The 12,290-nt window shown below is 40.7% G+C and overlaps 1 protein-coding gene across 2 annotated transcripts; it reads right to left on the bottom strand.

Annotated features, from left to right (window-relative positions):
* Positions 1-5,758: 5,758 nt before the first annotated feature.
* On the bottom strand, positions 5,759-9,408 carry s1pr3b (sphingosine-1-phosphate receptor 3b). Of its 2 annotated transcripts, none has more exons than XM_083794446.1 (2): positions 9,192-9,408; positions 5,759-8,444 (listed from the first exon to the last, which is right to left on the bottom strand). In XM_083794446.1, the coding sequence occupies exon 2, from the start codon at positions 8,375-8,377 to the stop codon at positions 7,418-7,420; it is 960 nt and encodes a 319-aa protein (XP_083650572.1). In that variant the 5' UTR covers positions 8,378-8,444; positions 9,192-9,408; the 3' UTR covers positions 5,759-7,417. The 2 variants fall into 2 exon arrangements, with proteins under 2 accessions (XP_083650572.1, XP_083650571.1); XM_083794445.1 differs by having other exon boundaries at positions 5,759-8,634.
* Positions 9,409-12,290: the final 2,882 nt, after the last annotated feature.

Below are 12,290 nucleotides of genomic sequence, written 5' to 3' on the forward strand. Positions count from 1 at the left end.
TTTTCAAATGTATACAAATATTTTGAAAACACCAGATCTGACACATTGTGAATCCTTGTAGATCTTCTATTTTCAGATGGCCGGAAATATACGTATGCAGGGCTTAAGTGGTTAGTGTGGTTTGTAATAATAATCAAAATCTACAAGTAACTAAGTAACTAAAATATTAAAATAAATGAAGTGGAGTAAAAGTACAATATTTTCCTCTGAAATGTAGTGGAGTAGAAGTAAAAGTATTGAAAAGTGTAAATACTCCAGTAAACTAAACATACCTCAAAATTACAGTCCTTGAGTAAAGTTACTTCCCACCACTGGCGGAAACTCCAAAACCGTTACTTTTCAGGAAATGGGTAAAAATAACCTACATGTGTTCTAATGGATCCAGTGTAGTCATTATTTAGACTTATACAAATTCTTTCCGTTGGTTAAATATTTATAGAACCCACAGACAGACCACATTCTTCTTCAAACTTTTCCAAGAGTAGCAAAAAAGCTGTCACATTGTGACAAATTTTGAGCTTATAGATCGGCTATTTTCACTACTTGACATGACACTACAAACAAGGGAAAACAGGGTAATCTTACAAAAATATAATTCAAATATGAAGATGCAAGGTTTCTGCCCGACAGTGTCAATATGATTTGCGGCAACATCGTCATATGAAGGAGTGTAATACATTGAGCCTATGGGTGACATTTTTCATATAGTGATGTCAATGGCTTTAAAGATGAATGATTTTCTTTTTAATATATATTTTTAAATGAAGTACTCTCTTTTGTCACTGCGGTCGCATGACTTGAAAAATCAACTGTTCTTGTGGACATTGTTCGTAGACCCCAAACAAAGCCCCTTTTTTAGTTTTTGGAAGACGTGCTTGTGTACGCTCACACTGTAACATATTTATGCTTTTCAAACAATCATTTCTGAATTGGCTTTTTCTGGATCCTTCTTTTGATTAACTATAGGTGTGTAGTTGGTCGATAATTGGTTTATTGGCGCTTGAGTCATGCAATGGATATTCTCACATCGTTTCTGGCTGTATTGTGAACTACTAAATGCATTATTTGATGATCACGAATGAATAGCACAACGGGAGCATTGATTGACGCGTCTGTATCAGTTGTATCACGGCAATTCACCAATGCGTTGATCAGTAATATTTAATTTGCACACTATACACAGGAATGAATTAAACTGGTTCTGTCTTGAGTTCACCTAGTGCAACCTCAATTTAGGAAAGTTCAATATTAGATCACTTTCACTTGACAATGTAAACATCTTGATTATAAATGGTTATTTTTTTCTCGTGTGTGGGTATCTTATGGTACTGTAGGACTATTGGCATCTGCTGTCATCACAGAAATGTATATTCTCTTGTTTAGCCCAGCAGTTACGCTCACTATATTTATCATGTTTTATCAATTAACAACAGTAAAGAGTAAAGTTGTTTGGATTTTTGTTTAAAGCATTAGGTACAACTTTAATTCAAGGGGGAATAACTGGTGTATGGGTTTTTTCCTGATTTACAGTAGGTTGACTGCTAGGAATTCATTTTGCTATTCAAATATCAAAATGTATTTGCAATCCGCCGAAGTTATTTAAAACACTTGCTTAGGTTACACAGGCTGTCTTTGGAATTCATTTAAATGGGCTATAGAAATGGCAAACAAGAAAAGTAACTTATTTTCCCCCTCTCACGCTTAATATTATTAGTATTCTGACAGATACCAAAATGCATGGAGTGTTGCTTTTGATGTGCCCGTGGACGAGTACTACTGAACTAACATCACAATGTGTTCATTGAGTTTGGCAAGACAGATGCAAATGTAATGTAATATAATGTACCTGTATTTTGCTGCAAGAGGGGAGTGTAACTCTTTTGGAGGGTTGCGTATTACAGAGCATTACAGACCAGTGTGGAAAGTAACTAATTACCAGTATTCACTTTGCTGTGTACATTTTAAGATCTGTGATTTCACTTTCACTTGAGTATATATTTTTTATTTAAGAATTAATTTCAACTGCTTTTGGAAGGGAAAGAATGACAGAGCGGTCTACAGCTATGTTTGTTATGAATGTCTTTCCTCTTCATTCATACACAAGCTCTATGATAGTGGTTCCCAACCTGTGGGGCGGATTCTGCTGGAGTGCCATGAGGATATTGCAAGCGGGCCCCATATAATTGGCAAAACACTAAGACTGTATTGATAATATATTATTTATATAGAAAATATTGTATTCATTCCTTTAAAATCTTAAAAGGTGGGTTTTTAAATGTGAACTTAAAGTATACCATTTTAGATCTATTGATCCAAGCTGGAACACAATCGATTGATTGATCATGAAAATAAACTAAAGATTTTCAAGTGAGCCCTGATTAAGATATGGTTGGGAACCACTGCTCTATGAGCTTGTAGATCTGCGCTTTTTAGCACAAGCCGGTAACTCCAAAAGAAAACATTATTTTAAGAAAAGATGCTCTCACCGATTTGGAGAACGTTGCTGAACGGAGAGAGGGGATTGGTTGATATTAAACATTAAGCTCGGAATGCCTCATTTGTACTTTAACGTTTACCGGGTGTAACACGGTGTTACACATTTTATTTGTACTTGAGTAATATTTACGTCAAGTAAAATAAATCGTAATTGCTAGGATATTCTAGTACTCTTTCACCACTGGTATTGGGAAGATTATAAACTAATATCTACCAGATCAGGTCTTATTAAAAATCGGACTAGGAATCTCTTTCATTCCTCCCATTTTGCTTCTCAGGTCTGATCTGAGAAGTCTCACCTTCACATTTTAAGAGCAAGGGGAAGAGAAATGGGTAAAAAATAATAATCAATACGTTTTGAGTTCTTCGATATAAAATGTTACTTTGTTTATTTGCTCTTTCCAATCAGAATCCATCCAATCTAGTGTCCTGGGAGAAGGATTAATGTGTTAACCACTTAAACCCCATATCATGGGTAACCGGAGTCCCTCAGAGATCAATTATAGTGTATAGTTATTAGTTTCTGCTTTGGGTTATTGTGGGGAAAACGTTCACAGAAAATAGACGATCTTCTGTGAAAGACATCCCCACAATATAGATGCTGGGGTGTAAGTGGTTGAAGGTGTTGAACACAAAACAGAGCTGTTTGAAATACTTAAATAACTTATTTTCAAAGACTAAATTCCAAGAATCAACTTAGAAAATGTGCAATGTTATAAATTAAACATAACCAACCAAGCAAGACCAACTTCATACTTGAACTTGATTATCACATGATTATCAGCTGTGTATGGCATCTTGAAATGACGTACACAACCAAACATGTTGAGACGCAAATGAGAACGTGGCTTTTTCCAGATTTCTGTTGATGAAAATGTGCCTTTTCTTTGTACCAATGGTGTTTTTATTTATTTCTCTCTCTCTCTCTCTCTCTCTCTTCAAAGTGCAATAGCTGATCCTTAACCACTTAAGCCCTATTTCAAAAGTAGTGGAAATAGCAGATATACAAGATCACAAGCTTGTGAATCTGCTGTTTTTTCAAAAACTTTCAATTTTTGGTTAATGGTTAATGGTTGGTTCTATTTCTGTTCACTGTAGAGGTTGTGTTTGCCCTGCTGTGTGTTGCTGCTCGACACTCTCTCTCTCTCTCTCTCTCTCTCTCTCTCTCTTATATTATAAATGTATCATTTTCCAAATTCTAAATATGAATCTTTGTCAGATAGAATCTCACAAAAACAACACTATTTTGGGACGGGTCGAGAAAAATTAATAAAGAAACAAAGAAACAAGTCCAAAAAATGTTTACAAATGTAATCCTTTGAGTGCATGAGTTTATAGTTCTACTGATCTCTGTGTGACTGAACCGTGACTGTGTGCACTGTGAATGCGTGCTACTCTTTGCTTAAAGGAGTAACTTGCACCCAAAAAAGTACTTATTTTCTATCAATTACACACCATGAAGCCTTGAATTCACGGGGACTGCGGCTGCGCATTAGTCCGACATCCCGTTAGTCCGACTACGACGTGGCCGACTGGCCGGTTCAGGGTTTGGGCACATCTTAGATTCCATGCTGGTGGATGGAAAAAAAGCTCCACCCACGCGGCAGGTAGCCGCGTCGGCCAGATTCCCGGAAAAGCTTGCTCCAGCGGCAACCTGCCGCGTGGGTGGAGCTCAAGGGGCCAGCTATGCACTCCAATGTTGAAGCGCTGGGCCCTAGTGGTAAGAGGAAGGACTGCAGGCGGACCCGTGGATTCTTGACGAGGAAACCCCGTGCAACCGAGCGCCCAATGTTAAAGCCCAGCTGCACTTCCGCATTTGGACACCAAAATTTGGTGTCCAAATGCTGAATCAGCGAAAAAATGCGGAAATAGACGGTCCTTCCGGCAGCCTTCCGGGTGCTTCAAAACGCCACTGAGCAACTTCCACTGACATGAATAGCGGAGGGGGCGGAGCTTCGCGCCAGTTCAGTCTCTATCCTTTTAATACTCTATGGTCATTATTGGATATAACTTTTTATTTTTTAACAAACAGCACTACACCTGTAATATTAGCTCATATAGAGGGTATGCGCATGACATCCTCATCATACCAGCCAGGAAGTTACGCGGAAATGCCTACTGAGTGGCAAAAAACTACTTTCTGGCCTCGACAGCCCATACATCCAAACAGAAAAGTCATATTTGATTGCATTAAATTACTTAAATCAACATTAAATTCCCTTTGTCACTCACTTTGCCACTCGATCTGCCATTCACTTTATGCATGCGCATACCCTCTATTCTGTCCTGTTCTTAAGTCAACATGGACAATTTGCCAATAGATTGCCATAATATTGTTTACCAGCAGATGGAGCGCTGTTAACATTTAATCTCAGAACACACTACATTTTGGTTAAAATATGATTATTAAAAGTGAAATATGTACTGATCTGGGTAGCATCACATATACGTTTTGTGTTATTTACATTGTGTTTCATGCAGATTGTTTCCTAAACAGTTTTTCAGTAAATACATATATCAACAATACCAATGGTATAATAATAAATAGCTTGTTTTTCCATTACACTTCATCAATGTACAATTTACACATTCCATCATCATGCATTATTTACTACAGTTTCTCCATTCTAAAACCATAGTGCTATACCAATACATTTTAATATGTCCTTCTTTCTGCTATATGTCACATGGGCACTGCTATTTTGTCTGGCACAAAACGGTTGATACAGTAGATGACATCTTTATCCCAGACAAATACAGTATATGAGACCTGGTGTGAATAGGGTTGGGATCCTTTAGGGGTTAACGATTCTGGCCCGATATCCAATACTTTAACTTCTGCTCTACCACATGTCCCAATATTGTACATTTACTTTTACTGTACATTTACTACTACATTTATTTGACAGCTTTAGGTACTAGTTACTTTATAGATTTGGATTATTATTATAAAACATACATTAACCACTTCAGCCCCTATATACATTTTGACCATTTGAAAATAGCCGATCTACAAGCTCACAATGTGTCGCGATGCGACGCATTGTGAGCTTGTAGATCAGCTATTTTCAAAATATTTTTTTATACAGGAAATGAGACATTCTGCATAAAGAGTACTTTCTACTTTTGGTACTTTAAGCACATTTTGATAACGCAACTTTTGTACTCAGTATTGGATACGGTTCCAGATCCCAACCCTAGGTGTAGGTGTGACATTCATTCATGTCAATGTCAATCTATACAGTATCATTGGTACTGGTCAGTCTGGTGAAATCACCTTACAATGATGTGAATGAATCTATCATTGGTACTGGTCAGTCTGGTCAAATCACCTTACAATGATGTGAATGAATCTATCATTGGTACTGGTGAGTCTGGTCAAATCACCTTACAATGGTGAATGAATGAATCTATCATTGGTACTGATGAGTCTGGTCAAATCACGTTACAATGAATTAAAAAAAAATGTCATTTACAAGTCGGGAGTGGCCATGTAAATGAGCTCCCGCATAAGCAGACTAGTAAAGCATTAATTACCAGATATAAAATAAATATTATGATCCTGCAGCCGTTACCTGAGGTCTCAATGCAATGATATTTTCTCAGTACACAATGGTCAACTGAGATGATTGTACAGTACAGCCCCATCATGTCACATGACATAGGACCGATATATCTGTCGGACCGATAGTACATCATGTCACATGACATAGGACCGATATATCTGTCGGACCGATAGTACATCATGTCACATGACATAGGACCGATATATCTGTTGGACCGATAGTACATCATGTCACATGACATAGGACCGATATATCTGTCGGACCGATAGTACATCATGTCACATGACATAGGACCGATATATCTGTTGGGCTGATAGTAGGCTACATCATGTCATATGACATTGGACCGATATATCTGTCGGACTGATGCAATGAACATTATTATTTGACTTTTTGACGACATCTGTATCAGCAATTATGCAGCTTATCATGCGTCCACATTTTAACCACTAGTTTGAACCGGACGTCTTTATTCTATGCATAGCATTATATGCAAAAAAGCTTGTAGTTTAATCAAATCTAAGTTTTTCAAATTGAATATAATTAATTTAGCACTTTCTTTTGTAAATTTTTATCCCATGATTTTGCAAACCCATTTTTTCAGCCAGTGTCAATTATCTAATGTAATCCTGGGCGCTACACTTCGTCTGCCAACCTGGGGGGGCAGCGGACATACTTACTTCTATGCATGAAGAGTCCAAGCTGCTTCTTTTCACCTGGCAGGAAGGAACACGTTATTCCAACCAGTTCCTTTCCCCTCCATCAGGCGCCCTTGCTGGCCAGTGGGAGGTAGTTTAGAGACCAGGATTACTGCATGTTTTTTTTGTGAGGGTACCTACCCTAGGGGACACGGGGAGAACATGCAAACTCCACCAGAAGGGCCCTTTCGCCAACCCTGCATCGGGTATGGGCACTGATGATGCGGGGGAGAGAACACGCCCACGTCCCCAGCGGGAATCGAACCCAGGACCTTCTATCTGTGAGCACTACCAACTGTGCCCCCAATTTAGCACTTTTTATTTTATTAACAAAATATGGATGAAAACATTGGTATTGGACCGGGTGGTCTCGGACTATCCAAAATCGGGCATATCAGTCGGACTCTACCGGGCATGGACTGGCACAGACAATTGGTCTTCACCGGCACAACGATGGCCCAAAGACACCTCTATGTCTTTTTTAAATATTTTTTTCTTTTTGTTTAGGCTCAGCCACTGTCCCGTAAACTGCCCGTGCCCTTCTGGCATCTGCCAGAATTGCCAGAGCATCCTATTCGGCTCTACTACATACTGTAAGAACATAATCACCTTCATTGCTTGCTTGCTCACATGTCCCATCGCCATCAATCCGCGTCTCTAAATGTCACCTCGAGCAGAGCCTGTGTTCATTCCCGCCAACGCGGTGACCTGACCCTGGCTCGGGTCCGTTTGGTCCTCCTTCTCCAGCTCAGCCGGCCTGCCGCTGGGCTGGTTCTGGTGCGGGTGGTTCTGGCTGCTCCAGGACTTGCTCCTGCTGCGGCTGGGCTCCAGAGAGGGCTTAGCCCCGCTGCCGGTGATGGAGGCCTTCCCTTTGTAGACGCAGCCGCAGACCAGGCCCAGGAAGCCCCGTCTCATCTCCCGGCTGGCCAGCGTGTATATGACCGGGTTCATGGCCGAGTTGACCACGGCCAGGGCGATGAACCAGTCGGCCTTGTAGAGGACGGAGCAGCGCAGGCGCTGGTGCGGCTGGCACGCCACGTCCACCAGCAGCAGCACGAAGATGGGAGTCCAGCACGCGATGAAGACGCCCACCACGATGATGACGGTGCGCAGCAGCGACATGGCGTGCTCCGAGTTGCTGTTCTTGCTCACCTTGCGGCTGCTGGACTTCACCAGGACGTAGATGCGGGCGTAGAGCACGGAGATGGCCAGCAGCAGCACCATGAAGATGGTGATGCAGAAGGCCACGTACTTCTTGGAGTAGAGCGGGAGCACCGTGGAGCAGTCAGGGAGGTTGCCCAGGCAGTTCCAGCCCAGGATGGGCAAAGCCCCTAAGGATATGGCTATCAGCCAGCATGTACCTATCAGAAGAAACACCCTGTAGTTCTTGTTGGCGTCGTAAGGCCTCATTTTGATCATCGTCAGGTGTCTCTCTATGGCGATAGCCAGGAGACTGAAAATAGACGCCCCCAGTGCAACAAACATGCTGCCCTCTCTGACAAACCAGAGAGCAGGGGACAGCTGGAGGGTCTTGTCCCCTGATAGCAGCAAGTTGACCAGGTACGCCACTCCAGATAGCAGGTCGCAGAGGGCCAAATTGCCAATGAAATAGTACATGCGGTTGTGGAAGCGTTGGTTTCTCCATATGGCTATCAACACGAAGAGGTTCTCCAAGGCGATAAAGCTGCATATGACAAGGAACACAATGGTTTTAGCATCCACGGTGCCACTGGTTTTACCACTGCTGGGCCGGTGCTCCAGCTTCCCTGTGTAGTTGTAGTGGAGGTATATCTGTGCGTTGATCATCTTGGAGGCTGAAGTCCCGAGGACTGCCACTAGATGTCAGAGTGGAGCAGAGTAAGCAGTTCCGCGGTCTAAAAGGACAGTTCATAAAATGTATTAAAGTATGCTATGACAGCCTGGGTTTTTGATATGATTATCCTGTCATCTTTTGATAGTGATTTTAAAATAAGGGTTCGAGTTGATATTAATAGTAATAGTAAATGTTTACTATAATGGCCTAAGGCTAAACTCGAGCCTTATGAATTAAGTTAGAATTTCAAAGGCTATTTTCAAAATAAATTATTTTCAATGAATCACTTATTCGCAGATCAACATGAAACCGTTTTTATAGGCCTATGATCGTGATGAAATATTGTATACTACTGATCTCAGTGGTCTGGATGCTGATTTGTTTTTCGCATTTCCACATTATGATATGAATATGATTGCAAGTTGAAATAAATAAATATAAGCGCTTGAGTTTTCTCAATTGCGAGTTTTCTCAACTTTCAAGTTGAACATATTATACTTTCTTATTTAAAACAGCTATAGCAATCCGCTGTTTGTAGGCTACTTAATTATGGGCAAAGATTCAGGACTGATTCCCGGAAAGTCATTATAGAAATCTCTCAAATCAGGATAAACTTACCGAGATGCTGGCGATTTAGTCCCACTTCATTGTGATATCCAATTCGTGCAAAGTCTGCATTCTGACTGTTACTAAACTAGTTAGTATTACATTTCTAACGGGATCATCGGTGCGGTGTATATAGGCTAGTTCATTTTGTAGCAGTCTCATGTTGCCCCGCAGTATATCGACGTTTTCTCTTCAAGTCACTCCCTCCCCATCTCGAGGAGAAGTCAAGTCAGGATGGAATGGATCCGTTTATGAAGTTTCAATTCATGCATGGTTTTAATATGACATATCTTCCCTCGTGTAGCCTATAGGCTATAGCCTCGCAGCCCCTCGCTCGCTACAAAGTATTCCTGTTAGGCTACTCTTGTGATAGGAATCGTAGACTTGATATTGAATGAATTCAATATATGCTTTCACTCAAATGCAGAGCCCTACTCTAATTAATTAGGTGACAGGTTTTCCATTTTTCCAAACTTAAAAAAAAAATGTTATTGATTGAAGTATTTAATTATGAACAGTTTGCAGAATTACAGTAGGCTATAGGCCATTAGGCCTACATTGAACTCAATACAAAACTGGCAAACCACCGTCGCGACCCGCAAGCCTATTGAAACTGAAGAAAATTACATATGAAAATGGAAAGGGTAGTGGGCACTATAAGTTCGGGAACTTCGGGACATCTGGGAACCTCGATGTAAAATTGCATATTTTGCACAAAATGTTAAAATATTTATTATTTGGATAAAGTAGCCTATAGGCTATACATGATTATAGAACATGCTCAAACATTCGACAATTAAGGTCTAATATTTCTACAATTTCTATTAACAAGAACTTTAATTTAAGTATTATTATGGCTATATACCGTCCGCGTGCATGGGGTGGAATTTGGAAAGTAGCCTAGGCTAGGCTATTACTAAGATCTGGGCTATAATATAGGAATAGTAGCCTACAGTATAGGGCAGGCTATGAAAAACGCCAGGCTCTGTAGACTTTGGCCTAAACATTAAACCATAAACACAGGTTTGCCATTTAAATAATAGCCTGGCTGCCTGAACTGAAACCCACAGCCTGCACTGCTCCAGCTGCTTTCATTGATTTTCACGATGGTGGTCCTCCTGGTCCAACGTCATAAAATATTACGTAACTCTGAATGCAATGGTGAGATTTGCAGCTGTGACAGATGGATGCCACTCCACTGATTGTCCTGTGACTCCTGTCCCAAAGCAGAATGAACAATGACATCAACAGATAGCAATATGGGTGACTCCTGTGAAAGAGGGGGTGGGGGGTCCCCAGCTGCAAAATGAGTTAATAATAGGGGAACGAAAGTATTTGTCTCTATAACAATTATAAGATGATATTTCAAGTGGTTTTCTCGTTTTGCCACTGTGGACATCAGGAAGGATACAGAAACATGAGGGTTTTTCAATTTTTCGTGGCTCCCAGAGTAATTATACTTTAGTACCCTGACCAATATAGCTTCAAAATCAGTTTAACCACTTAGCAAATCTACAAGCTCGACTATTTTCAGAAAATCTTTATTATTCTTTTTCAGCTGCCAAATGCATATAGCCCATATTGGTTTGAAATTATTTAGGATTCGGAACGTCTCCCCTAAGAAGTAATAGCATCTCATTTGCAAGATTAATTTGGGGATGCTTGACAAGTTGACATGAGAAGGTTTGAAAAGAACCACAGTATACCGTAGTAGGCCTATGAGTTGGACCTCTAGCTCCCCATCCGTCGCAGTCCCGCCCCCTCGAGAGACCCGGAAAAGAAATCGCCGTTCATTTTCCTTAGGCATTTCTTAAAGTATTTATTTAAAGACGGTTACGCCGCGGACAAAGCCAACTCGGATCGTGACAAATCATGACAATGAACACAATATCTTGGGCCGATCAAATCATTAGAAAGAAGAAAATAAAGGCAGGAGACAACACTATTTGTTTTGTTTTTCTTCTTATAAATTATTTGATCGGCCCAAAACATTGTGTTCATTGTCATGATTTGTCACGATTCGTGTTGGCTTTGTCCGCGGCGTAACCGTATTTAAATAAATACTTTAAGAAATGGCTATGGGAAAAATGCATTGGGATTTATTTCCTGGGCCACTCGTTGTTCTGAAAGGGGGAGGGCCTGCGACGCTCGTGTGGCACCCCCATCCTGTGCTCTGATCCTGTGATGTGGCGGACGGCGCGACCTCATCCAGGAAGGATGGGAAGGGCTGGAAGTGAGAAGAAATGGAAGTGATGCAGCCATGGTGAAGAAGACCTCGCCCCATCTGTGACCTCACCCATCTGCATGTGACCTCACCCATCGCTCGCTGGGGCTAGACAAGAGCTGAATTCACTTGGGGGAAAAAAGAGAACGCGAGCACTCACGGTTCTGGCAGATACGGTAGCATATCCTTAAAATATCACCTGATCTGGATTGCTATAATGCCTAAATTGTAGGTTCTCTTATTTATTTTAAAGCCCCTGCAGCAGATCAAACCAGGGGTCATCAATATGTCCGTACACAGACAAAATGTGTCTCTGGCAATTATAATTGATCATGAGACCCAATTACTGAATGCCAAGTTTCCTGGTTTTATTCAGAACGTACGTGACATTTACTATGACACTATGGCATATTAGGAGTCCAACTACTAGTACTAGTGGTTCTCAAATGTTTTATTTGCAAGGACCCCCTTAACTCTGAGAGCGTAGAAATGGACCCATAAGGGTCCATCTTAAGAGTTTCACATGTACCTGAACAGTGCATCTGTGACAAACAAACTGAATCTTTAAAAACATGACAATGACTGTGTAAAGAATGGCACACAGTTGCTTTCAAATTTGAGACATTTAACATGGGGCTCAATGGCAGCTCTATAGGCACGTCAAAAGTCACTTTCACCTAGAAACCTCACACTTTTTATTATTCAGCTTACTGTGGAGACACATGCTGGAACCTTTTTATTTTGAAATGTTTTGTAGTTTATGAGTTATTTAACTTAAACGCCCAATGCATTCTCTTTGGCAATAGCACAAACTACTAGTCCTACATACTTACACCTAGCAACCACATTCTAGCCTACTTAGGTTCATTTTACGGTGGACATGTTTG

The sequence above is a fragment of the Protomyctophum parallelum genome (genome assembly GCF_964188405.1).
Source record: "Protomyctophum parallelum genome assembly, chromosome: 21".
Lineage (NCBI taxonomy): Eukaryota > Metazoa > Chordata > Actinopteri > Myctophiformes > Myctophidae > Protomyctophum > Protomyctophum parallelum.

What these genes read in the sequence shown, in the direction of transcription:
- s1pr3b (XM_083794445.1), bottom strand. Translation starts at nt 8,566, where the DNA reads ATGATCAACGCACAGATATACCTCCACTACAACTACACAGGGAAGCTG.